Source organism: Bacidia gigantensis (genome assembly GCF_019456465.1).
Source record: "Bacidia gigantensis strain McMullin 20006 chromosome Unknown contig_278, whole genome shotgun sequence".
Taxonomy (NCBI): domain Eukaryota; kingdom Fungi; phylum Ascomycota; class Lecanoromycetes; order Lecanorales; family Ramalinaceae; genus Bacidia; species Bacidia gigantensis.
Window position 1 is genome coordinate 135,733 of NW_025408606.1, and position 26,810 is coordinate 162,542.

Below are 26,810 nucleotides of genomic sequence, written 5' to 3' on the forward strand. Positions count from 1 at the left end.
AGCGAGTTGCTCAATTTTTGATGTCTGGCTCATTAATGCTATGGTGAATACCATTACCAGCGCTGCAACAAAGCGTATTTTTAGCGACGCGCAGGGCTGTTGTCTCATGTCCCGACACTCGCGCAAGTCTTTGTTCACGCAGAGGCCTTCCTGCATTATCAGTGCATATACACGCGCCGGTGACTTTCATGCCCCTGCTACGAATTTCCCTCGAGGTTTTAGTCGAAAGGTAACGAACGTTGAAATTTCCCGACGCACCTGAGTACACATCAATTTTGCCAGTGACGATTGGCAAGAAACACAAACTTTCCACTATCCACTCATGCTCCCAAGGAATGCTTTGCTCCACTGCCTCAACTGCATTGGTGCTCATGGTACTCGTGACTGTCGGGACCAGCGTAGCAATTGACACGGATCCGTCATTTCCAGGTACGTCTTCAATTGCTGTTGCGGCATCACTCAATGATGTTCCAGAAGTCAATAAGACCTTGTCAGCGCCTCAAGCCCAGGCGACACTCAAGCCAATTCTCAGCCAATGCAGCGAGGAAGAAACCCAAGCCTTCAGACGCGCATACATCTTAACCGGGTTACAATTGACCCAAGCAATGATTGCCGCCGACGGGCCACTCTACGACTTCTTCTTCGCCCGTATGCCAGGCAAAGCATACCTAAGCAACCTATTTGCCAAGATATTGCGAGGAGGGCGACTTCCCAGCACGAACATCCCACCCACCATCGTCTGCGCAACGAGCGTCGAAAAGCTCGCCGCGTATCCGAAAGTAGAACTCAGAGTTCTGAGGCAGTGCTTTGACAAAGGGAGCTACTTCGTCGCACAGCCCGACGCTCCGTACCACGCGTTGTTTCTGTGTAAAGCTTGGTTTCGCGAGCAAGTCACTCCTTCGCCGGTGGCTGTGTGCCCACAACTTCGCAATAATCGGTACTTGTCCCAGGGCGAGTTTCCGGTTGGTCAGAGTAGTATTCTGTTGATTGGGCTGGCGGAGGTTTATGCGAGTTTTGTGATTGGTACGGATAATATCAATCAGTTCTGGAGTCTTAATATTGCTATTCAGGGGAGGCAGGATTATACTTTCCTCAATATTGGGTGTTTCCTTTATAGTAAGTTGAGGCATTTGAATATGCGCTCTCGTATAGGAGCCCGGATACTGATGATATAGTAGTGGCGCTCAATGGCTGTAACCAGGTGTCGCAGTTGCCAGATCTTACTAAACCTCCGTGGAATCAGGATTCAGGACGTGGCTTCGTTAGCATTGGCACAGATTAATGACAGCAGCCTGGAAGGCGTGAGGAGTCGCCTGCGTGCAATGTGAATATGTCAATGATGCCAAGAATGAATATAGACCAACGAAGTAGTTGCAAATAGATGCTTAACCCCTCTGCGTACAGAGATTCACGTGTGACAATGCATTATGTCCGCTCAGTCAAGACCATTCGTGAAGGGATGTAGAGTGACTCTATTTGATCAAGCCAATAGGATCGTATTTTGATGTCTTACATTCCCTCATGATCCTGGTCGGATGCATATGAGTCATGTGTATGTGCCGGGGTACCTTGCAGTCGTCATCGCGAATTATATTGACGGAATGGGATAGCTCTCGTAGACCACATTGTACCACCCGTCTCCAATACTCCCATTGGCTGCGAGTAATGCATGTGTGACAAGCGTCTGGGTCTGGAGCATTTTCCTGCCATGTCGTACAGCAGACGTCGCGGTATAAAAGGTAGCCCTTCTTTTTCCATCTCTGTCTTCCTTCTCCTTCCTCATCACCCTCACTCAACTTTCACATTCTGGTCCTTAGTCTATCCACCTCTTGAAAGATGGCTTCCGGATTCTTGGATCTACCGCCTGAGCTTCGTAAGCGCATTTACGACTACATCCTCATCCAACGTCAAATATTCATTTACCCACAAGAGAAGTACGTAGTGAAGAAGCGATGTCGAGCGCCAGCTCAATACATTTGCTGACAAGCTTTTCGTGCAGGAAAGCCTTGGCGGGTGGTGTGCCTTCCATAGCGGCTTGGATGGACATGAATTTCTGCCCTCATGTTTCCCCTGGGGTCCTAAGAACATGCAAAATGATCTATCGTGAAGCACAACACATTCTATACTCGAAGAATTTGTTGAGCTTTGTGGACGTGGACACCAATGTTGCAGACTCCACGTGTGTGTTGCAACGGCACATGGCAGCGAATAATTTCCTCATGATCCAGGACCTCCATGTACACTTCCAGTATAGGGTTTTGGAGAAATTGGAACGACTCAGCGAATATCTGCATCATACAGCGATGCACTTGAAGTCTCTAACATTTTCTGAAATATATCCGTGGGATCTCACTGAAGACTGCCGCGGCCATCGCGTTTTGGCGTCCTTTTTGGAGCACAAGATTGTCGATCGTATCCAATTGCGACATCGAGACAGCGCGGAAATACGAAACGCTAGAGAGCGAATTCTACAGAAGCTGAACCAAAATCAGCACATCAGGTTTGTTGGTGCCGACCGGTCCATGTGGGACAAAGATTTTCAGGATGGACCAGAGTCATACGTCTACTATTCATTATATCTCCGTGATCAAGACATCGATATGACTTCTCAACAAGTGAACATCGATTCGACGGAACGTGAACAAGGGCGAGCCACAGACCAAATCCTGTTACGTGCTTCACAAGTCAGTCTGGCTTCGAGGTGAACTGTCAGGCAAATTTGGACGGTCAGTCAGGGCACTTTGAATGAGTTGTCTCGAACTCGGGGATGAAGATGTAGCTTTGGTTTGTATGCGCCGGTCTTAGCAACAACATTTTTCTTGAGGTTTTTGTAATACAAAACTCCATTCCTTTTCCCCTACTACCGACCCAGCAATAGAGTAATGGTCATATGTAGAACATGACACAAATGTCATACATCTGATGAACAAAGAATCCATACGTTATTACCGTGAAAAGTGCCAACTCCCATGCCAAGTGTTACGACTTCATTTCTGGTTTAGTCTTCAAAGAGACGTGTCATGCGTCGCCTCTACCAAAACAAATCAAGTAAATCGTTGCTCTCTTTCAGATGTCAGCCAACAAACTTCCTCTTCAATCTCTATTTCGGTAATACTCAGAAAATGGCTTTGGGCTTCTTGAGTCTACCGCCTGAACTTCGTAATATGATATATCCATACGTCCTCATCCAACGCGAGAAACCTTTGTTTCCCCAGCAACACTACACCATTAAGTACACGCAACATACCTTGATGTCTTTGTAGCTCTACTAACGAATTTATCGTGCAGGCACTCCCTCATGTCAAGCCTCTATCCTGCAGATCCACGCGTCGATCTCTGCCCTCATCTCCTCCGAACCTGCAAAACGATACACTCAGAAGCAATATACGTCTTGTTCACTCAGAATGTGTTTGATTTCATGTACATGACCGGCACTGGAACACTTCAGCGCACCTCTTGGCAAAACCACGCCTCGGTCCACCACTTCTACATGATACGACACATCGCTCTCCATATCCTCAGCACCGCAGACTCCATCATAAGTCACTTGGATCAACACTTAAGAGCAACGGATTGGCACCTGGAGACCTTGACGTTTGGCCGCCTTAAACCAAGTAAAATCATAAGGAATGAAAGGCTGTCAAGTATCGTAGCCTCATGGCTACGGGACAACTGGGTAGAACGGATGCAAATGCGGTTTCGCGAAGGAGGCGTCATGGAGCCAGCGCGCGACCTGGAGTGGAATCATCATATCATGGCCAGGCGCAATGCTGAAAAGAAACCTTTGTGGGACAAGCGCTTGGACCCTATGAGTAGAAATTATGTATTCTTCTCTATCAATCTGTACAGCGAGAAGTATTGAGAGCCCTGGCTGCTCGACATGGGTGGAATAGCACCAATGTCCTAACATTGAGATGTTAGGAATTTCAGACTTGAGCAGATGCAATTCTGATCTTCAATGAACAAATGATCCTATAATGTCATGTAGGGGAGGTCTTTGCTCTCTAATCCTTGTACCACTGCAAAGGCGTGCGTCGACTACGACTTGACGTGACACACGCCCATCCTCTGACTCTCCCAAAAGAGATCGCTGTAGACACGCTCACTAGAGTACGATGACACTTCACGTTGCGCGAGTTCCGTCGAGTACAACACGTGTCATAGAGCAAGTACATTTCCTCGAATATTCTCTCAGGCTTTCTTCCTTTTCCCCCTCAAGTACTCTGCAATCCTGAGTCTTTGTCCACACATCTGAAGAGATGAGTTCGAATTTCATGGACATACCCCCTGAGGTTCGCAATATCATCTATCGTCAGCTTCTCACTCAACGGCCGATAATTACCCATCAACAAGTCACCTACGAAAGCTATGAGTCTCCATCTGGATCCAAAATATGTAAAGTTGTCCGGGGCAGAGGCCATGATAAAGCACAGTTACATGTTCATTTCTGGCCCGAAGTCCTTAGAGCGTCTCGAACAATCTACAGCGAAGCAGTGCACGTACTCTACACGCAGAATATGTTCCGCTTTTCAATTAATAGGTTTGCAAACATGACAAGCCACTGCAATTTTGGGCATTGCGATTGTTTCGGTAGCAATTTCAGCCGGCTTCGATATTTGTATATGTTCATCGGTCGGACCGCTTCGCCTTCATTAGGCCCTATGATCGAGCGTCTGCGATCGTCAGATATACGATTGAACACTCTGATATTCTGTGACCTCTGGCCCAATACCATCGCGGATGATGACGGCATATCGGAAAGGCTGGCAAAGCTCTTGCGCCAAGGGAAGATTGGCCGTTTTTGGTTTCGATTGGTGAATTTGACTGAAATACCCAACCCAGATCTGGAGCAAAATCGTCATCTTATCATGACGAAGGAACCCAATGTGGAGTCTCATTTCAAGGGGCTGTTCAGCGTCGATCATCTACCAACTGATTACTACTCCATACAACCAAATCCCCGCGAGCTGGTTGATACACCAGCTGAGTAGGAAGGTACTGGTCCCCTTGAGTCTTACACCAACTATTCTGAGACATCATCTAGATAGAGATACCTATCCCAAATGTTTCGAGACCTATTGTCACCGAATCCATCATCTCTACCTTCTCGTCATGAGCACAAGGTCGCCCAACTTAGTCTCCATTTTTGATCCACTGACGACCAAAGAAACACCCTTGGACACTCTCATACTTAATAATCGCTATCCGGACTTCATAATCAAAGATAATCTAGCGTCTGAAAGATTGGTATTGTTGTTACAACAAAGGAGAGTCAGCCGCGCTCACTCTATGTACGGTAATCGGTACAAGGAGCCCCAACCAAGCATTCTTTGGAATCGCCATACCATCATGATCAAAGATGCCAGCTTTCAACACAGATGGAGCAGTAGTTTTCCAAATTCTCCTGAGCCTTACAATTTTTACTTGATTCAGGCATACCAGCAGCACTTGATTGACACTCAAGCAGAGTTGGGATGCGTTGAAAGCTTGAAAAAATATTCAGATATGGGTGAGCATAGCAAAGATGATCGAGTCATGCCTCGGGCATAGATATTCAGCTAAACTTAATGCAATTCTCTCTCTAGGCGTTTGACAGATCGTGGAAAAAATGTATTTCGCACCTTTTCAGAGTCGCTCATAACGCAGCCTATCGTGCAAGTACAATACTCCCATGATAGTCCTCGTATCACTTGAATTCTTGGAGCCGAGAGTGTTTACTTCCACATTCTGATGAACAAAGTGAAACCTCTGGGACAATGAAGCTCGAATATGACACTTTCTTTGCTCGACTTTGCATATCTCAATAACATATACCCACTCTAGAAACCACAAACAACCCTCTTCCCCACCTCCCAAAAAGCCTCAAGCCTCCCAACATCATAACCTTCCCTCAACTCCATATCAAACACCGCCTTAGTAACAACCCTCGCATCCATCCTCGCACTCCAAAACGACTCCCCCTTCGGTCTCAAAACCAAACACCCCCCATTCCCTCACCGCCCTGTTTCCTCTGCACCCCCAAGATCTTCTGATACCCCCAAGTCACACCATTCCAAGGTCTCGTCCCCGTCACAAGCAGCAACTCATTCCTCTTCGCCTTAATCTGATGCACCAGCATGGCCAGCATTGGCCCCATGGTAGGACGATATCCGCTCACGTGCAGGGAGAGCGCGAAGCTTTGCAGGCGGACATGGTCGTCTACCATGGACTGCACGAGGTCGTAGAGGGATTTGGTGGGTTTTTCGCACATGCCGTCGATGTGGATGTGTGCGTGCTGTATGCTGCCGGGGTAGAGGGATATGCGGGGTGCGAGACGGGTCATTGTGCGGTCGTAGAAACCGGGGGACCAGATGAAGGTGAAGATGTTGAAGTTGTAGAGGATGGCGCTTGCTTCGAGACATATGAATTTGTTAGTTGCGAGGAGCTGTGGGCAGAGGTTCAGGTCCTGGGGGAGGGAGCCTCGTAGATTGGTTGGCCATTTTCTATGAGACGTTAGTGGGATGTCTTCATAGAGTGGATGAGGGCATACTCGATGTTTTTCATGCGGAGTGCGGTACGGCGGACTTTGTGTGTGCGGTGGATGTGGAGAATTGAGTCGGGCTGCTTGAGGCATAGGCCGTAGATGATGTATCGGATCTCGAAGGGGAGGTCTAAGAAGCCCAGCATTATTTTTGATGGGCGTGAACAATGACAGCAAAAACGAGTAAGGTTGACAAAACGTTTGTGTTGGTCCAGGAGGTCCCAAGGACCACGTGCTTTCGAAACTGAGCAGAAGGTTGTACGACCTGAGAAGTGTTGTTCCAAAGGCAGCGTCGCGTTTGACAGGAGGAATATGTTGATGTGGCAAATCGATGATGTTGCCATCGCCACCGTGCGGGGTAATAGCTAGCAATTAGATTCTTCCTTCCTTGATATAAATACTGTTCATCCATATCTATCAGATTATCCAATGGTAAAGGCCGGTCTACGTGCTGATCACAGCATCACAGGGAAAAAGCATGTTGAAGCTGCGACATGAACATGGCGGCAACTCGCATTGAACAAAAAGTACGATCTTGTCCTCAATGTCCTAGACCAATATGCCTACTGGCTTTTCTTGTAATTTACTCACGTCTACAATGCCAGGCAATATCTTCCAGTGCCTGTCGGAAGTCTTCTTCGAGTCCAATTTCATAGCCTTCTCGTAGCTCCAGGCTGTACAAAGCTGCTTTCTTATTGCGACCAGCAAGACTTTGCTTCCAAAAAGACACTTCTTTGCGATGAAGCAGAAGGCGATGGTCCCATGCCCACGGTTTCAGAAGGTCTGCCGCCTTGGTAGGATCTTCCATTGAATTATCCGTGTCTGTAGTTATCATCAATTGCTTTCTGCTAGCTTTAATTCGATGGAGCAGTATAGCAATCATCGTGGGAACTATTGATAGACACCCAGTCACATCGAGACCGAGCGTGAAAGTCTGCAAGTGAATATGATGGATGTTCGCAGCCTCGACGAGCTTGCTCAAGCATTCCGGTACTATCCATCCTCCTCCGCCGATATGGATGATTGCATGCTGCAACCTGTGCAGAGGCATGTTCAACGGGTTGTAGCTCAGCCAGCGCAATGTGTCATCACAGGTATATCGGGACCATTTGAAGCCATAAACGTTCTCGCCGTAGAGGAGAGGGCAAGCCTCCGCGTGTATGGTCTTGCTCGAGCGTAGGATTTGGGGTGCAAGGCCAAAGTCTGTGACTGATTATAAGGGTGGTGAATTGGAAATCTCCTGTGAAAAGATGTCAATTTTCTGGTCGGGAGAGCAGGGGTAAAGGAGCTGAGCTGAGTACCGTGTGATGCTACCACGATAGGTGTGCAGAATCCACTGGTCCTGCTTGAGCAACAAGCCATATATCATTAGCCTCACCTCGAGCGGTAGATCCATCAGCCCTAGCATCGTTGCAGCTGGTGGTAAGGTATTGCAATGGACTTGCGCTTGTATATGGTAGATCACGGTGTGGAATGCAATTGCGAGAGTACGAGCAGGCATCAATACGGGCATTCATAAGTCACTTAGTTTTGTCACTTGAGCATTCTGAGCCGCCGTAGTACATCAAATGTAGCTAGATCCCTGTTTTTGCATACTCTCCGGTGGTGTTTTCGTCGAAATGCAGTGTTCTTTGCTTCTGCTTGAGTAAGAACGCATATATCGTTAGTCTGACTCTAAGCGGTAGGTCTAGCAAGCCCAATATATCTGTGAGTTGAGATAAGACACAGAAATAACCTTAAAGACAGTGCCAGTTGAATAGTTGCAACAGTACTCATGAATGTAACTCATTAATATCCTTCATAACGCATCAGACTCATGCAAAGGGGCATCGGTATGGCGAGCTATTGGGATATAGAACTACCGACTTTTGTCCCTTGAATTCTTTGGCCTGCCGATATGGCTTATATGGCTTTGTCCCTTCGGCTGTCGCTAATGAGAAGTCCCGGACTTGGAGAAGACTAGGTTCAATATATTCATGTGATATCAAGATATCAAACTACATTGTTCCGACCTTCTTGACCCGGGCTTTGTATGCATTCAGCAACTGAGATTGACGCAGATCTTCATTGCTGAGTTAGTTCGTCGGTGTATCCCTTTTATGATTTGTCTCAGAACGCCCTATACTTCCTTTTCGGCCCGTCAGGTTGAGTCGCAATCTCATAGAATACGTGTGACCATTCAACAAAATCTCCTTCGCCGCTTGTCCATCCATTCAGAATAGGTTCCACCTCATATTCCATTTGAAGAAAGTAATGCCAGCGTTTTTTCGAAGTGAGTTGCCAACGTGGCTGATCGTGTTTCAACTTGTCGACTCTGAGTTGTAGACGCTTGGTTATTTGCTGTCGAACTATATCTCTTAGAGAATCGCGGACACTCTCGCCCGGAGCGTAAAGACCTTCCTCAACATCTATGGTCAAAGAGTCAAGTTGTGCGTGATTATCTGACAGAAGAGTCAAGAGACTGTGAAAACCAGGACGAGGATACTCCTCGAGTCTGTCGAGTTCTATGTAGACATTCTTAAGTAGGGAGAAATTTGATCCCAGCGGGTCCTTCAGCGTATCCTCGAGGCGGTAGGAGTCATAGATCCAATCTTCAAAGAGGCCGAACACGTTCTCGCCGTAAAGTACGGGAAGTGCTTCTTGATAAATTGTCTTGCAGGTTGCCAGAATAGCGGATTGGAGGTCATAATCGTGCCCGCGGTGCAATGGACCCCAACACCATTTTGGAACTATGGTCTCTAGCAGAAGCCTACTATCGTGTTAGCTTCTCATGAGGCTACTGAATATATGTGAGGGACTTACCATGCTCCGATTACTTTCTGTGGCCATAAGATGCGCTTGTGCCTCACGAGCAAATGCCTGTAGACAACCGTCCTTATCTCCGGCGGTAGGTCAAGAAACCCGAGCTTCATGTTTATGCGGCAAGGTTGATTTCTCAGTCGAGTGACGAATATTAAGAGAATATAGATCGGTTCTGGTTTGGTGTCGGAGATCTTATGTAGTCAGGAATGAGAGTTTGTATGACACGAGGAACCATACCACCAAACAAGCCGCAGAACTTTGTTCTTACCTGTACGACACAACCATTGGCCCAAATTCAGCCAAGGCTTGTCACACCTGGTCTCTCTTTTCTTGCATCCGTGTTGGCGTGCCGAGGGGCTGTTAGTATCGATGATACGGGGATATCGAAGACACGATATGTACCTAGCTCACATCTCGGTTTGTGTTAATAACAAGAACAATGCGATGGAAGCAGTGCAATGGTTCACGTAGAAGCTGGAGCTGCGCCCAACTTGTGGGTCCTCCTGGCGGTATCGTCGCCCACGCATTTTGCACAATGAGAAAGTCGAACGCGATATGTAGTGTTTCAGGCTCTTGCGCATTGGATGCTCTCCCCTCCTTTTCTAGGCTTCGACTAGATGTTAGTCTCGCTGTCGTCGACTGGCATGGTGGACTTGCGACGCAACAAAGATTAAAGGTCTGATGAGGCCACGGGAACAAGCACGACGTCTTGAATATTGTGCTCGTGTTATGTGCTCGTGTTATGTGCTCGTGTTAAGTGCTCATAAACTCAATTGAGTCCCAGTTTTACTGAGAAGTGTAATCATCCACCCTTTTCACCCCATTGTCACCTCCGTGCTTTGCCCATGGCACCGTATCTCCGCGCAGTGCCTTTGTATATTGCGACTTTGCCACTACACGCCTTGTTCGAAAAGCCCAGCCTGCTTATCTTCCGATACTGCTTTCTTCTATGCCGTCAACTTTTTGATACCAGGTTTCAAGTTGTAGTAGGTGTAACTTGAATCGTTGAAGTCGTCTCTGTCTCCTACAATAGGCCGCGCGTCATAATGAACATTGAAATATTCGTCCCAGCCAACCAAGCTCCAGCCCTGGTCCTCCAAGTCCACAAGCGCCTCCTCTTTGACTCTTAGTTGTACATTCCCAGTGACTTTGTATTGAAATACCTGTATTAAAGCATCGGGTATTATTGCTGAATACAGATACCCACCAGGGTCAAGAGACAGCGTAAGAGACTTGAATTGTTGATCGTTCTCAAAAAGATATTCGGCTAAGGCGTGAAAAGCCCCCAACTTTTCGCTCGATTCCGTGTCTACATCAAGGTAAACGTGCTTGACCAAATGCGTATTTGGGCCCAATTGCCATAGCAAAGGACAATCGAGATCAAGTTTTTGACAACAGTCTTGAATAAGGCCAATTGTGTTCTCGCCATATAAAAATGGGAGACCTTCTTGATATAACGCCTTGCAAGTGCGGAGACATGCAGGTGAAAGATCATAATGCTCATACCTGTAAAAATAAGGGTCGCAGTCGCCATGGTGTTTGCGATCTCGAAGGGCCCTAGGCAATTATGTCAGCTTTGGCTCATAAAAAGCTGTTCTGCAAGTGAGAATTGCTTCAACCTCGATAGCCTCTGTGGGTACAGAACGTGCTGATGTTGAACAAGCGCGTAATTGTAGATCATGTGTCTGATTTCTAGCGGAAGGCTTAGGAAGCCTAACTTCGTTTCTGGTACCTGAACTTGAATGGGACTGTGGTGTTGCAACTTGGTCTTCTTTGGATGCGTCAACAACTTGTCTATATCATCTGATAGACCCTCAATGGAAGATTTCATTGAACCGTCCATGTGACAAGAGCTTGTTGCAGTCGTGAAAGAAGCCAAACAATCTTGCATCTTGCGTAGAATTCCTCTCATTTTCCATCGATGGGTAGGCATGCGTTCCGCTGGGCCCTCATCTCTGTGTTCATCGATCTCGTTAATGAGGTCGCGGATTTTGGTCACTTCGGACGATGTCGCAATCGACGGACTTTCTTTCGAGGGACCAGGGTCGTCCATGATGGCCTACATCGAAGACCTCATTAGAAAGCACATCACAAGCAAGCTCAGGACGGTGACTTACGATGATTTCGCTCTTACGCAGCGAAGGAATGAAATGATGCCTGAGGTCGGCGTTGAGGTTGAAGCGTCTGTCTCTTGGAAGAAAATTGAACGACACTACTTATTACGAGTGTTAATAATCTGACACAGCGCTCAGCCTCACTTTACAACATACAAGCAGGCAACCCCTCTTCATTCACTTCCAAAATACGCAATTAAAGCTTGAACTAAATGCATTCCACCAGTACTTTGATCCCAAATGCTTTCAGCCATTTCAATTCCAAGGGAAACGTCTGCTAACTTTTGCCAGAGCATGTCAAGATTCATCATCACCTCACTTACTCAATTTTGCAACAAGTACACTTTCATAGCCCAATTTTCGCTCCCCTAGCGACTCATTGTCATACCTTAAGGCACCTAAAGACCTCGTAGCCTCAATGTTTTGTGATATTGCACCATTGCACTTAGCGCGTGTGCATTTAAATGTAGCACAATGCTCTAGCCCTTCTCTTTCTCAATCATGACCATAAATCAAGCCTCAGGTTATAGTATGCATGACGGTTACGACCATCCAGCGTTTCCCTGTCTCCAGTGACCGGCTCAGCGTCATGTTCGAAGTCGAAATAACAGTTCCAATCCCCCAGGTAATGGTTGCGAAAGTCACAAATGAGAGGGTACTCTACTTTGAGCTGTATGCGTTCAATGTTCCACAAGCCGAGTATAGGAATTAATGTGGCGGGCATTAACATTCGTTTCATCCATCTGGCCTGATTCAGTTCCAGCGTCAAGCACTTCAGGGACATATTCTCCAGCGAGAACCATTCGGCGAAACATCGATGGCTAAATGCCCCATCATGGAGGTAAACATTCTTCAGCATTCGAAGATTTGTCCTTAGATAGCCTCCTAAGTAGCTCTCGAGGTCAGATCCACCCAATGGGTTTTCAAGTAGACCGAAGACATTATCGCCGTAGAGGATTGGAATCGCCTCACTGTATATCTTGGAGGTAAGTAAAATAGCAACAGAAAGGCCATATTCCTCGGTGTGGGTTGATCTAAGCAAGCAGGTCAGCCGGGAAAATAGGACCTTCGATCGGACTCTGAGACGTACAAGCGCAAGTACCTCCTCTGCGGATATAGGGCCTTCTGATGATTGACGAGGACATATCGATAGACCATTGTTCTGATTTCGGGCGGAAATCGTAAAAATTTTACTCGAAGCGGTGGATGGACGATCTCTTTGACGAATCGGGTCAAAAGCTTCTTCACTTTGCTTCTAATGTCTTTCATGATTAGTAGATGAATAGGTAGACCGTAATCTTCTGGATCAACAGTCTGGTTTGATTCGATCTTGTTACTAAATTTGACTGTACACATTCAATGACGTCTCTTGTAGGGTACTCACTTGTCTTGCTTGAGGAAGTAGTCTACAGTGGTCTCAAGCTCAAGAAGATACTCGTAGGCGCGCCTTTAAGATGTCATTGATGTAGGTATGGTTTAGTGAAATATTTATCCCGTGCGTTGAAGTCAATCGTTGGCCTAGAAATTATTTGCGGGGAGGTTTCCCTTCTTCTGCAGCACTAGAGAAAGGTCTTTAAACAGTACCATGTACCACCAGAGTCAATCATAAAACAGCGCTCAGGCCTACTCCATGAAACAAACTCACGCTAACCCCCTCTTTCGAGCATACATCTGCTTGAATCCCTCTGCGGAAGCTTGATCTCACACAGAGCGAGATCCTCGTTGTAAGGTCGTTCTTCACTTTCAAAGAACCGTTTGCATCAATGTACGTCTCAAGATAACGGTACCAACAGCGCGGTCCCGCATTGAGATACAGCTTAAGACAATAAGGGTACCAAAGGCAATGACGAACCACTTCCTTCGGAACCATCATGCAGACTTACGAAGTTTCAGCTAAATACGCTCCACAAGTCCTCGCCGCAGAACATGAAGTAGCGTATCCGTGATCTTGCAGCGACTGGCGCACACCTGCGGTCTTTGATGATATCGCTTGGCACAGAGAATTAGCATTGTTTGATAGGTCTTGGTGCGTGATTGCCTGAAAGAAAATGTTCCTGAGATTTCGCAAATTCGGTGAAAGAGGAACCTCCAACAGCGTCCTCAGGTCGAACTCCCAAGGGCAGAGCCCGTCGAGAAACCAATTTCGATCTCGCTATAGAGGACCTAGATAGCTTCGTGGTAGACTCTTTTGCATGTGAGAAGGATACCATGATAGGAACCCTATGCCTTGTTGCCGTACACCTCGGCGCTGGGCAGGTATGTAGCATAGGCTTCGTCATTGATTCTGCTTGCATTGTGAGTCATTTAGAACAAGTCATGGCTAGATTTGGGAGATTACATGAAGTTCTTGGATCTCTGCGGGTATAGGATGCGCTGTTATTGGACGACGACGTGTCCATAGACTAAGATTCGGACTCCTGACCGCAGATCGAGGTACTGTAGCTTCAATTTGAGGAGTGCCTGTAATGATTCTGTTAAAGTAGAATGCTTGCGTTGATGTTGAGAAGTTCAAGCGATCGGCTGCGTAAGGTAATACAACACTCATCATCAGTACAACCATCGTCATCGGACTTGCCACAGTACCCCGCCTTCTTTTGTACAACACAGATATTTTCATCTCTGCATCCAATCTCTTCAACGTCAGTCCATCTGAATAGCAATCATGCCCGGGTTCTTCGACCTACCGCTTGAAATCAGAATCATGATCTACCGACTTGCCCTGACAAATCGTGACCATCTCATGCATCCGACGATTGAAACCAACATCTCAAGGTCAGACACTTTCATACCTACACCTCGAATTTGAAGCAATACTAAGATGGCAGCGAAGGAGGCACCAGCTCTGTCGAGATCCTCTTTCACTGGGACCGCGCGGTCTTTCTCCACACCTTCTCCGAGTCTGCAAAACAATATATGATGAAGCACTTTCAACACTCTATGACGAAAATATCTTTGGCTTCATTTGGGGCCCCAACTACCAGCCCGCCATGCATCATTTCTTCCTCGAGGAACCTCACTGCCGCTATGACAACATCAAACATCTCTGCGTACGCATAGATTGGTCTGTAGCAGGCGTAGTACGAAGCATGGAAAGCTTTGTTGAGTTCCTCTCGGCAGAAAATTTGGATTTTGAGAGCATTATCATTGCCTTCCGGCGGGAAAATGACGAGGATGACCTGCCCAAATTGACTAAAGAGCTCATTCGGCGTAAGCACGCTGAAAGAGTGGGTCTGATGGTCATCACGTATGTGGATAAGGCACCGGACACGATACCAAAGTCTATGCCCGTTTGGAGTGACAATTTCGACATGCAGCTGGTGGAGCCTTCTGGATGGGGTGGCAAAGCGTTCAATCTATCTTGCCACTACCAAAATTGGCTCTATTCGCTCAAATTCCGAGGACAAAGCTAAGAGACAGACACTGATGCCTCACATACGTAATCATCTCACTACATCAAAAGGGTTTTGATGAAAGCGCAGCTGTGCGAGGGACCATGGATCGAGCGAGGGTGAATGAGAATTAGTGCATTAACATGCGGTCTATGCGATATCATATGCAATCAATAATTCGCAGCTCACCACGGTCTTATGCGCCTAGCTTCTGACAGGCTTTTCACATCCTTTGCTAGACGACTATTCGAAGATAGGTGTATGACAATGTGACAAAATTCCCTCAAAAATCATTTTGCCAAGACCTCACCACTTTACGCTAGTCCCATTTCGTCAATGCCCTAGCCCAAAAAGAGCAGGCGCTAGGATCCTTCGATCAACTATCCTCGTCCCTTCGGTCATGCCCCTTCTTTCTCTTATGCGATACTGACTGCGCATGATTGACAGCCCGTAGTGAATCGTTGCTCGAAGATCTACTGCCTTCACCTAGCCTTATCGATACATGCGTTCGCGTGCACATGCTCCACCAGGCCCCACTTGCCCCAAAGTCTCCGTACCATTTCTTGACGACAGACGGATAGGATGGGCTCGAGGCTGTTACAGCTCCCGTTCGAGATCAGAGCCATAATTTACCGATTCTTGTTAACAGATCCAGATCAGATCATCGGCCAAAATAGACATTGCGAATGTGAACCACGACCTCAACTTAGTGCTCAGTTTCTGGCCACTTGCAGAACATTTCATACAGAAGCAACCCCTATTCTTTACACCGAGAACGTGTTTGGCTTTATCTCCCACAGCCGTCCTGGGTGCTCTGCTGAAGCTAGTCTATCTCTAAGCGTATCACATGAGCGTCCCGCAAGCAAATTTCTCCACCAGGTCCGCCATTTCAGCATCGTTACGAGCAGTGCGCAAAACAGTCTTCTTGCTTGTCTCGACAACATGTTATCGGCTCGACAGACTCAACTCGATACGTTATCATTGAACATCGTCACGTTTCTACATAATCCTAGATCGCTTTCTCCAGAGTTGTTCGATCTCATCAGGCACAATCACAGCCGGCTCACCCAACTTTGTCTGTATGACCAATACAAACGGACGGACTACTTCATTTCAGACCTCCATTCTATTCACCGTGTCTTGTATGACAAATTTGTTATCGAGTACACCACGAAACCGATCTGGAGGCAGACGTCGCCAGCGATGCAAACTTGCGATGGAGTCAATGGAGGGTTCTATGCGATCAATCTACGGTCTCGAGACCCAAGAGTCCATCGTTGAAAGACTTTGATGTCGCTTCTCCAAAGCCTAATCTGCGAAAGTCCTATCACATGTTTCCCTTAACACATTTCGGCTCTTCCTCGACAACGCAGTCTGAGCATAGTCTATGAGATGCGACATGAACAATGATGGCGGACGCCGATACCCTAAAGTCAGATCTGGTGGGGGCAAACACACTCTCATTTTATCCCAATCACATACGTCTTGATAAAGACAAGTCTTCAGCTCCAGACTTTTCACCAACAAGAAGCGTTACATCATCATCTCTTTGAAGCTCAAAATCAGCACAAGATCCCACACAGTTACCCCTCCCCCTCCTCACCTCCACAGTATTCAAACTCCACAAGTCTCCCCCCAATCACCTCAACAGACCCCATTTCAAAAACTTTGTACATAACCCTTCCACGGGCTATCCCGCCCTCTTCTCCTCCCCCAACCCACACGCCACGCCACTCCAACCGTTATCACACCTCTCCATCGCCACCATCACCAACACCAGCGACCATCTTCCATAGCTTCGGAGGCGATGAGGGTGCCGTTTTATGGGAATGATCGGGCGGGTTCTGCTGCTGCTTTGGAGAAGGGGGTTGGGGGGAAACCGAGTCGTATGGACATGCTTTGCCCCCTCCCCCTGTAAAGGGGATAGAGAGAGGAGGGGCAAGCGGGGTGTCTGCACCCAAGGCCAGCGGGGTGGAGACGGGTTAAGCTGAGAGAGGTAGAATAAGGGAAGGGGGGAGGGGGGGGGCGGGTTGTTTACTGATGTGTCGTTGGCACGGGTGTTAGGCTGTGGCGATTTGCGGAAATCGGCAAGGGGGTTGTAATAGGCAAAGCGAGAAGGCCTGGCACAAAATCCACAACAAGAAGACCGCAAGGGACGGGACAAGTGGTTCGAAGCGATGACGCTTTCTATTCCCCTTTCCTTTCCATTTTTCCTCCTTATCCAGCGCTATGCGACATGATGATCCTCCGCCCTTCAGCCTGCCTGGCTATCTCGTGTCAAAAAATCCATCGTGAAGAAAGACCAACCCGTACTGGCGGTGGTAAGAAGAGAAGTAGAATCTAATGTCTCAAAAAAAATCGTCCGTCAAGAATTTCCGGTCGTTTCGTCCTGTAGACCTGCTGTCGTAGAAAAGAAGAAGAAGAGAATGTAGCAGAGCCCAAGCTCTGATGCCGTGCAGTGCCTCGAGCACAGTCCACCAATCCAACCCCATCCGCAATCTCTCTCACAGGGTAGCGTAATATTGACCAAGATCATTCAACTTCCCATCCCCGCCAATCATATTCCCCCCAGCACCCGCCTTGCCCACTTCAGGCGGCACATAGCCATACGCCTGAACATAACTCTGCTGTTCCAACCACGGCACCACCTCCCCGAGAAACTCCTTCTGCGCAGCAGCATCGCCGTCCGCGGAGAAATTGTCCACCCACACCGGCTTGCCGATTTTATCCGCAATGACCTTCGCTTTGCCCACGGTCTCTTTGAAGCCGGGTACTTGCGCGGCGCCGGCCTTGTCGAACCAATGTAGCGCGATGAAGCCGATGGAGCAGCCGGTGCAGGCGTCGATGAATTTGTTAAGCCAGTCGAAATCTTGTGTGTTTTGCAGTGTGCCGGGGGCGCCGATCGTGACGCCTTGTTTGGCGAAGGGCTCCATTTTGTCGCGCCAGAGTTGCACGGCCTCGGCGGGCTCCATGTGCAGTTTGTCGTTGGGGGTCCCTGGCTCGCCGAAGGAGAGGAAGTATTTATCGCCTTTGGCCACCGCTTGTTGGGCGTTCTTCGTCCATTCACCGTTTATGTCGGATTGTTTGCCGTAGTTCTGCGGGACGAAGGTCAAAGAGGCGGGGAGGCTGTGAGGCGGGCCGGAGTACCAGTTTCCGAGCCAGGAAAGCTTGGTGTTGGCGAAGGCGGCGGCGAGTTGTTCGGAGGAGGAGCCGGAGGCTATGATGCCGCGTTTGGTTTTGAAAGCGAGGGCGCCGGTGGAGCCGCCGCCAGTGGCAGGGGCGGTGGTGGTGTTGTCTGTTGTGTCGTCGGGGGTTGCGGACTGAGTTGCGGGCGCGGCGGAGGACGAGGCAGGTTTGGCTGGCGTTGCTTCTTCGTTTGAGGCGGGTGATTGTTGCGTGTTGCCGCTGGGTTGTTGCGTAGCGGCTTTTGGTGTCGATGATTTTGAGGGTGCAGCTAAGGGGGCAGTGTCGTCGGTGTCGGTAGAAGGTAGGGTGGTGCCCTTGGCTGGGCCGATGGGGCTTGGAGCCACGTTCTTGACTGGTGATGCGGAGCTGGCTGCTGGTCCTGAGCCGGAGCCGTCGACTGTCACTGTCACGATGGAGTTGGATGTCACGGTGACGGTGGCGGCGTTACAGTCGTCACCTCCGCTGCTGTCGTGCTTGTCTTCGATTGCAGCGGCGGCTGTTGGGACTGCTTGACCGGTTTTCGGGACGTTGAGGCCTTCGAGGGCGTTTTCAAGATCATGGCTTCCGCTGACGGGGAGGGCGTGGAAAAGACCACCAGTGGCATTTGCGATGCCGGTGCCTGTGCCAAGTGGGGCAGTACCAGTCCCGATGGGAGGGAAGCCGGTGAGTGATGGTACACCGTGGTGTTTGCCGTGATGGCCAGGATCATGATGGTCGTGCGGTAAGGCTATGGCTGAGCCGAGGACGAAGCCTGCTGCGAGAATGGTAGTACGCATATTGTTTGGTAGATGGAAGATTGCGGCTGAATGCAAGATATGTAGTGGTGTTGTGGTGTGGTGTTGTACGACTCAGTCGATCTGCCACCTGGGCTGAATGAAGCTTTGGTTTAATGAGTGTGTAGGCACAAGTGCCAAAACGAGCGAGTGGAAGAGGATGTCAAAAGAATGACGATGCTTGCACAGCAATGCGAAGCGTAAGGAACGAGTGTGAGGAAAGGAAAGGAAACGGATGAGGCTGGAAGTGAAGGAAACAAGAGGATGGGAGAGGAAGAGAAGAAGAGGAAACAGTGAAAGAGAAGTAAAATTAGCGACACTCTTTGTGGTGGAGAAGGTCCAGAATGTGAAGTGTCCATTATCCCTGTGAAGAACATTTGGGTGCGTAATGCAGGGGAAATTGCCCCAAAGGAGATTAGTGGCCGTGAAATGCAGAACAAGCGCCCGGCGTGAAACAAAGAAGACACATGAAGAGAGAGGGGAGGGGAGGGGTCAATAATGAATGATGATAGAAAGGGAGCAAATCAGATTCTCTACATGGAAGGCCCGTGGTGGCAGTCGCGGCGGCCAGTGGGGCACACTGCGGGGCACATATCACTCCCGAGATTAACCAGGCCTGACACAATCAGTGTACAAGATACACGAGGAGTCTACGAGTCAGAAAGATTGGTTACTCACAGATCTATGGCCAGAGTGACGGGTCTCGGACCGTCCAATATGTGCAGTCCCTCTTATTCCTGCAGGATTCGCTATCGCATTCTTCGCACCGCAGCGCTCGTTCTCGAGCCTCTCTCTACCCCTCAATTCCTGTACTGATTGTTCAAAGCGCTGCATTACATACGAGTGTCCATTGTGTTCTACAATGCACTGCATCAATCAATCATCCAAGCGCCCTCTCTGCTCCCCTCCCCTCCTTGATTCTTCACAGCGCCAAATGAAGAAAATTGGTTGAACGCAATCCAATCGAGGGGTAAACTCAGGGGCACATTCCAACCCCTGCGACGATCAGCCTATCGATAAGCATGAACTGGGCCTCCGCTCTGTTCCGCCAGCCACTGGCGCTCATCCTCGGGGGGAAGGATTGGTGCAGGTTAGACGCATTGGGAAATTTGACGATGCAGGAGACAGGGGTCGAGACGCACAGAGTGTTTTGCCTTTCGTTTCACGCGAGATTGGCCATGTTTTAGCCTCCCCTTAGCCTGCAGATGCCCGGCGGGAGCCGTGGGCCTAGAATTAGGGGGCTTTTCTTAGTCAGCGGGTCGGTTCCAGTCTTCATCTACCACAATTTGAGTATCGCTTTACCTGCCAATATCTGAGTTATGGCATGATCTCTGGTCCTTGGGTTGGGGGACTGCAGACTGGGGTAAGTCCCTCATTCAGCCCATTTCTTCCTCGGCTGCGGTGGACGTTCTACCTTCCAAACATCCACCTTATCAACCTCCGTCATCCCCTGGTATCCTAAGTCATATGTATCCTTCCACGGTTTCCCCTCGCTCAAATACCTTTGCTGACCCGCCACACCATGGATGGAGCTCAGTCGTACGATGCATGTGGGGGTGATGCGGCGAGCATCGAGAAGCTGGGCCGTGAGCGATCGAAGCTGTGGCTTGCTGTGCGCAAGATTCTTCATCGCTGAGAAGAGCCATTTCTTCACGTCTTGCTGATTTTCGAGGTGCGGTAGGATGTTCTCGAAGAGCACGCTGCTGCGCTGAATGTTTGAGTATATTGTGACCGCCATGTCCTTTGAGGAGCCCCTGGGGCGTGGGCGCGACCTGTTGGCTTGTGGAAGAAAGCTCTTCAAATATTTGAGATTGTTCCTGCTCTTGGGGTTCTCAATTATGAAGGTATTTTGTCCATAAAATACTTCTAGGGCTTCCGAGCTCGTATCCTTGCTGACACGGAAGACGGCGAATTGGTCGATGCACGCCGGGGTCCTCTGATGAAATCCTATCGTCTTCTTTCCACTGCGTGAATACGTTATCAACGATCTGTCCTCATCCGCCATTCGAGGGAGTAAATCGATATGCAACCTGGAAAGTATGAGTCGCGAACATATCTTGCAGCTTCGAATGTGAATGTTGATTCTTACGTGAAGACTCTCTTCTTTTGCGGAAAGTACACTTTTTGATCGTTCACGAGTAGCAGCGAATATATCATCGCCCTGATCTCGGTTGGCAGTTGGAGGGATTTGAAGGGCATTGCGATGTTTTCCGCCGATAAAATGCGCGCATTGACAACAGGGTGCCATGAACATCGAGTATGGACAAGTCGCAACAGAAGGTCGTCTGGGTGGGAAAATAGTCGCAAGTGTTTGGTGGTAAGTGTTGACCATTAAAACTACCCCACTTCGCCACTTTGCAGAGTGAAGACACTTGGGGCATGCACTCACTCCAAATACCAATCGTTGGATCCCCATCGGAAGATCTCACACATCAAGTACGTCCTGATTGCTTTGCCGGTCCCAATGTACAACGCCATTTCTGACGTCATCTTTCACCTCTAATGTTCCCTTATGCACCTCCATCGACGATGTGCTCCCTTCCACATCGTTATCCCAATGCGGGAACTTCTTCCTGCCCCGAGAGGCTACGCTTGATATGACTCGTAGCTATCTTCTGACGATAGAGCTGGACCTCATAGTAGACGAACCACAAACCATCGCCCATGAATCTCCTGCTCCACATGGATTCCCTCTCAATTAGTAACCTGATACGACAATCATGTGCAGATCTCAGTGCCTTCTGGACAGAAGATGGGGAATAGTGTTGAATTCTAGCCTCTGCGCGATCGACAAACTTTTGGCTTAACAAGAATGCCAATATTGACGAGCATTTGTCCGTGAAGTATTCCCACATCTCAAGGCCGCCAAGAGTGAAAGTCTCCAAGTGCATTCCACTAGAGGCTAGATGTCCGCTGAATCGCGTCAGGATGGTCGATCCATTGATTTCCCAGGACTTGGGGGGCGCCTTTAGGTAGAGATGACGGATCATCAGGAAATTGGGAGCGGCGACATGCAGCTGCATCAGATACCCTGGGCATACTTTGTGTACATCGACGAAAGCGAAAATATTCTGAGTGTAGAGCAGGTAGAGCGCTTCGAAATACACTGTTTTGCAAGTCCTGAGAATTCCAGGGCACAGGTGAGGGCAGGTCTCTATACTGTAGTAGTGCATCTGAAGGCAATGAAATAGCTCACCCCTTTACAGGACCTTGTCAGCGGAAATGCATCTCTTGGCCAATTAAGAATTTACCTTTTCTGTGGGTACACAACCCGTTCACGTTGTATAAGGACCCGGCGGTAGATAGGTTTGCGAACCTCGGGCGGGAGGTCTAAAAATCCTAAAGCCATCCTCTGACTTGGGAGATGCGGGTTGGAAGGGTTGGCGTTAGTGAGCTAGATTTCTTATCCGTGATTGATAGTAAGTTGTCAAAGACTAGATGAGTTGAAGCTAAATGCTAGCGAATCTTTGAAGGCCATTGATCATATCGGAGGAATGTCAAGAAATGGGTAAAGAAACTGGAGTGAAAGAATTGTCGGGTGTGAGGTTACCTATGACGTCGTACAAGATTTGTTGTAATCTTCGCCACACGGTAGAGTGAATGAACTTAACGCACAGCCCAAGAATGATGTTGGTCTTCAGCTTGATAGCCTCTTGAAATTGCGTCTATCGTTCGCAATAATCATCGGCATGCCATTTCACGATCCTTGCAATGTCTGCTTTCATCATAGATTTTGTGGGCGCTGAAATTCCTGTCGTCACACGTAATCTCGAGGTGTCGTTCCATTTATGAACCATCAAGGCTATCATAGCTATCGCTCATTCAGGACTCGTCAAGTTTAATGGAGGCTCAAGCCCGCTTTATCCTAGCCATCCTAATCATCTGCCCAAATCTTCGAGTACTCTGGCATACGCTCTTGAAATGGCCGTATGACTTGCGAGTAGAACACCTTCTGCACCCTCGGATCGTCCAGGCTGTACTCATCCAGTCCGAGCCCGAAATCGCAGTCTAAGCACATTCGCACAATGCGCCCGTAGAGTGTGCCCAATTGAGTCCCGGCACGCCGTTTCAAGAAAAGGAGGTGATGCATCAATGTGGGTGGCGGTGGCAGAGAGGTCTCAGATGCTGTGCTGTCCAGGCTCGATTCAGCGACAAGGCTTTCAAGTGTGTCTTCGAATTCCAGTTCAAGAAGGATGACGCCGAGGCAGTGGAGCATTTGGTTCTTCACATACCCATCTTTAGCCAGTTGGCTCTGGTGTGCAGCTTTGCTCTTGCGGCGGAAGGCGTGCAAGTGCGGATACTTCAGCGACCCCAGCTGCGAATGATTGCTTGGGCCGAAGAAGAGGATGTCGTCGCTTTGAAATTGCGTCTGCAGCCAGGGTGTTGAATGATAGAGCAGTACTGCTAGGCAAAGTGCGCCTGCTACGCGCCATTTGTCTGGTTTTGGGAATATCTGTTGTCGGCGGTGGCTGGCGATGAGCTTAGAGAGATTCGAGGCGCCACCTTGGGTGAATTGCAGGTTCGCACGCTTGTAGACCAAGTAGCGGTCGGTGCCTTGACCAGGGAGGAAGCCGATGCATTTATTCGCGTTTTCTATCGGTTTTGTGACTTCTACGATGTGTGTGCAGAGGTCGTTAACGGAGCCCAGATCTCGTGCGGCAGACTCACGTGCGGCAGACTCACGTGCGGCAGACTCAGCTGCTTTGGCAGGGTGCTGTTGGTCTTGCGATGCCTCAGGGCCTGCGGGTTTTGTGGGAAGCTTAGTAACGGTGCGATCTGGAAGATTGTGGGAGGATTGGGCTGAGGCAGTCTGTTCCTCGTTGCCGCGTATCTTTTTCCACATCGCTGAAAGCTTGCCGGATCTCCCTCCCCGCCGCCGTTCGTTCTCTCTTTTCTGGATACCGGCAGAGTGCTGTCGCTGAATTTGCGCTGGCTCGAATTGTTCTTCTTGCTGCTCAGCAAAGCGTATCGTAGCTTTGCCCTGCGCCCTTGTGAAGGTGGTCGTTTCGATCGCCGACTCGATCGCAAGAAGTGCTGGTATTTGATGTCCAGCCGTTGGGAGATCTACGTCCCAAGTTGTCACCGCCATCTCAAACGCCATCTTTGGTGGAACATCTAGATAAAGCTCTGAAGTTTCGAGGCATAGGCGAAGATTTGTAGAATGCTCCAGGTGCGCTGAGCAAGACGACAGTTTCTCCAAATGGTGAAACAGCATACAAGAAGCGTTGCGGAGCTTTTCGATTTTCACTAGCGTCTTTTCGGCAGATTGTGCCTCCTGTGGTTTTTCTGCTGGAACCCAAGAGGCATTGAAACGGATGATTTGCTTGGAAAGAGCGAGGAATGCCTGATTTCGTAGCCGCAAATCGTTCACTTTCTGATTCAACGATTCTTTGCGTAATCCAAGTTTCAGCTTTTGTTTTACATGTGATCGCCAGGCTTTCAGATCGACACCATCATCCTTGTTTGGTCAGTGAGAGCTCCTCAAAGGTCTTACAGATTGGGTGATTTACGGCTTCTCTTTGAGGCCTTGCAAGACCATTTGGAAGATCCTTGACTTCCTCATAGATATCATCTAAGGATATAATGATCAACTTCAATACATCGTTCAATTGTGGGGCTGATGAGCCGATAGTTCTGGCCACATTGCGCTGGAGCTCTTTGTCATGCGTTATTTGGGTTCGTAGGTCATGCGAAGGATCCTTCAGCATGTCTTGCAGTGCATGCCCATCGACGAATCTTGAAATAAGCCAAATACATTCATTATGAAAGATGTCCCTTTGCACATTTAATTCGGTCATGAAGGTCTGCAATGCGGTCGAATATTTGCGGTATGTGATTATGGGATCCATGATGATCTCGTACTGCCCTATGGCCTTGATGATGAGGGGCAATGCGCCCAGCGCCAGGCCAACGACCTCTGCACCAGACATGACAGCTTCACGACTGTAGATCGAGCAGTCGCGGTGCTTTTCGGGGCTCTTACAAAGAGAATATTCCCCTCACGCTCCAGGTCGCAGGACTCTTTATGTCCTTCTTATCTCCGGACCGAGTCTAGACCACCAACTAAGCCGAAATGACTCTAGCGGTGCCTTCATGACATCTTGGCGCTCGTGGAGTCGGAGCGGCTTAATTATTCTGCGATTCCCAACCGTGCGAAGCTCCACGTTCGGGTAGACTTAAATCTTTCTCAGGCATATATTACTTGGAGTCCGCTAGACTTGGTAGATAAGGCGAATCTGTGCAAGCAGGGTCTCTGATCATCTGACAGTCTCACAAGTATACCCCGCAGTAGCTCTCGAGCCTTCGATTCACCTTGAGCCAGGAAGCGATAAGGGCTTAATGACAAGGGCGTCGACTGGAAATCAGTCCTGTTTATAATGCGGGGTGTGATTAATGATGGAAGCAGAGCTTTCAAGCGAAGTGGGCGCTGCAGGTCGGCTCTTCAAAAGCTGCATTGACCTGTACTGGGCACTCCTCCAAAGAACATTGCCCTTAGAGTACAAAAAACAACAAAAACAGGCTCTGCGTACTGAGTTCGGAAGACTTTATTTCTGGGGCGACGGCTTCTATCCTTACGATGGCCGGCTGGATGAAATTCTCACTGTCTCAAGTCGACTTCGAAATCGGGTCACTTCAATCTTGGTCGAGATTGGCGGTCTTTTATGTCATGAGAAGACAGGTCTCTATGGTTTGGTAGGTCGCGTACTTGTCGACGACAGGCTACGTGAGCAACGACAAGAGGTTGCTTCGCTCATCGAAAGCATACGAGAGACTTTGGACGACCCTGTGAGCAGTGGGAGTGAAAGTGATAGTGGCTCAGACGTGAGTAATGAGGGTAATCAGCTCCAAGACATCATCACTGCTCTGCGATCCCGAAATCAAGGCCTCATCGATCTCAGCGGGTCTCTGGAACGGCCGGCTGCCGATGCAGATCCACCAGAAACCACTGCCGCCGATTCAGTCGCTTTCATTGTATCAGGTCCTGCCGAAATATGGACTCGAAAGGTGATTGACACGTTCCCAGACCTTGATACAAGGTTTGCAGAGCGTTTGGGAGAAGCAAATTGGCAAAGATACCAACGGGTAGCCAGAAAACTGGAGAGCGCAGAACCTTTTGATGATGAAAGCGAAAGTGACCATGAAGCTGATATGAGCGACGATGACATTGGAGTGCTCCCTCACTTCACCGAGACGACGAAGTCGAGCGCAGATCCGAGTTCAATTTTCAGCTCCGCTGGACGTCAGACCGCTACGACAGGTACCTCGATCACTACAACCACTTTTGATTACGCTTTCCCCATGGCACCGAGGGTGCGAATGCCCAAAGATCTTAGATCGCAGGCTACTTACACATCACTCTTTACGAACGACGAAGGCGAGCGGGGCTGGCTCAAGATCCCCGCTTTGCCAAAGGGGGCCGCCTCAGGCAAAGCTTTTCGCTGCACAGTCTGCGGTGATCGCCAACAAGAAATTATAAACCGAATGGAATGGAAAAGGCACGTCTTTGCTGACTTGGAGCCATATCTGTGTACATTCAACGATTGTAAAGCTGGGCTTGCTTCATTCAAAAATCGGAAAGCCTGGGCTGATCATGAGTTCGCTGTGCATCGAGTACAGAAGATCTGGGTGTGCAACGACTGCGCTAAAGAATTTGATCAAAGGTCGCTTATGCTTGAACATACGTACGGCAGCCATGGAAATGTTCTTATGCGAAACCAATTAGAGGCACTAGTGAATGCCGCGGAACGATCTGTAGGTCCTGCTGGAAACAATGGATGCCCGTTTTGTTTGGAAACGCCCGCAACTAAGCCTAGAGGCTGGGCGATGCATGTGGGAAGGCATATGGAAGAGATTGCTTTAGCTGTCCTGCCCCGCGACTTTAAGTTCGAAGAAGACAAAGATTCATTCTCAGAGCACAGCGTCGTTTCTGATGGTGAAGAGCGACAAGACTCAGAAGTTCCAGAGACAGAGAAGAAGGGTATCATGAGGGGAATCCCCCTGGATGGACAGTTGTAGGGACTCCTGA

At 48.8% G+C, this 26,810-nt stretch overlaps 10 protein-coding genes across 10 annotated transcripts; 3 read left to right on the top strand and 7 right to left on the bottom strand.

The window, feature by feature from the left end:
- Positions 1 to 371: 371 nt before the first annotated feature.
- Positions 372 to 1,282, top strand: KY384_007506 (uncharacterized protein; the record flags this gene model as incomplete). Its single annotated transcript, XM_044815997.1, has 2 exons — positions 372 to 1,116; positions 1,179 to 1,282. 2 exons carry the CDS (start codon positions 372 to 374, stop codon positions 1,280 to 1,282), a joined length of 849 nt encoding a protein of 282 aa, XP_044666637.1.
- Positions 1,283 to 2,093: 811 nt separating this feature from the next.
- On the top strand, positions 2,094 to 2,705 carry KY384_007507 (uncharacterized protein; the record flags this gene model as incomplete). The annotated part of the gene is made up of 1 exon (XM_044815998.1): positions 2,094 to 2,705. One exon carries the CDS (start codon positions 2,094 to 2,096, stop codon positions 2,703 to 2,705), a length of 612 nt encoding a protein of 203 aa, XP_044666638.1.
- A 3,263-nt stretch (positions 2,706 to 5,968) lies between these two features.
- KY384_007508 (uncharacterized protein) lies at positions 5,969 to 6,666 on the bottom strand (the record flags this gene model as incomplete). The annotated part of the gene is made up of 2 exons (XM_044815999.1): positions 5,969 to 6,482; positions 6,530 to 6,666. 2 exons carry the CDS (start codon positions 6,664 to 6,666, stop codon positions 5,969 to 5,971), a joined length of 651 nt encoding a protein of 216 aa, XP_044666639.1.
- Positions 6,667 to 7,103: 437 nt separating this feature from the next.
- Positions 7,104 to 7,928, bottom strand: KY384_007509 (uncharacterized protein; the record flags this gene model as incomplete). The annotated part of the gene is made up of 2 exons (XM_044816000.1): positions 7,104 to 7,723; positions 7,835 to 7,928. 2 exons carry the CDS (start codon positions 7,926 to 7,928, stop codon positions 7,104 to 7,106), a joined length of 714 nt encoding a protein of 237 aa, XP_044666640.1.
- Positions 7,929 to 8,629: 701 nt separating this feature from the next.
- Positions 8,630 to 9,432, bottom strand: KY384_007510 (uncharacterized protein; the record flags this gene model as incomplete). Its single annotated transcript, XM_044816001.1, has 2 exons — positions 8,630 to 9,269; positions 9,323 to 9,432. The coding sequence occupies 2 exons, from the start codon at positions 9,430 to 9,432 to the stop codon at positions 8,630 to 8,632; spliced, it is 750 nt and encodes a 249-aa protein (XP_044666641.1).
- An 837-nt stretch (positions 9,433 to 10,269) lies between these two features.
- Positions 10,270 to 11,375, bottom strand: KY384_007511 (uncharacterized protein; the record flags this gene model as incomplete). The annotated part of the gene is made up of 2 exons (XM_044816002.1): positions 10,270 to 10,879; positions 11,086 to 11,375. The coding sequence occupies 2 exons, from the start codon at positions 11,373 to 11,375 to the stop codon at positions 10,270 to 10,272; spliced, it is 900 nt and encodes a 299-aa protein (XP_044666642.1).
- Positions 11,376 to 17,329: 5,954 nt separating this feature from the next.
- On the bottom strand, positions 17,330 to 18,787 carry KY384_007512 (uncharacterized protein; the record flags this gene model as incomplete). The annotated part of the gene is made up of 1 exon (XM_044816003.1): positions 17,330 to 18,787. The coding sequence occupies one exon, from the start codon at positions 18,785 to 18,787 to the stop codon at positions 17,330 to 17,332; it is 1,458 nt and encodes a 485-aa protein (XP_044666643.1).
- Positions 18,788 to 20,156: 1,369 nt separating this feature from the next.
- KY384_007513 (uncharacterized protein) lies at positions 20,157 to 20,789 on the bottom strand (the record flags this gene model as incomplete). Its single annotated transcript, XM_044816004.1, has 1 exon — positions 20,157 to 20,789. The coding sequence occupies one exon, from the start codon at positions 20,787 to 20,789 to the stop codon at positions 20,157 to 20,159; it is 633 nt and encodes a 210-aa protein (XP_044666644.1).
- Positions 20,790 to 22,658: 1,869 nt separating this feature from the next.
- On the bottom strand, positions 22,659 to 24,714 carry KY384_007514 (uncharacterized protein; the record flags this gene model as incomplete). Its single annotated transcript, XM_044816005.1, has 2 exons — positions 22,659 to 24,242; positions 24,295 to 24,714. The coding sequence occupies 2 exons, from the start codon at positions 24,712 to 24,714 to the stop codon at positions 22,659 to 22,661; spliced, it is 2,004 nt and encodes a 667-aa protein (XP_044666645.1).
- A 466-nt stretch (positions 24,715 to 25,180) lies between these two features.
- KY384_007515 (uncharacterized protein) lies at positions 25,181 to 26,800 on the top strand (the record flags this gene model as incomplete). The annotated part of the gene is made up of 1 exon (XM_044816006.1): positions 25,181 to 26,800. One exon carries the CDS (start codon positions 25,181 to 25,183, stop codon positions 26,798 to 26,800), a length of 1,620 nt encoding a protein of 539 aa, XP_044666646.1.
- Between the last annotated feature and the right edge of the window lie 10 nt (positions 26,801 to 26,810).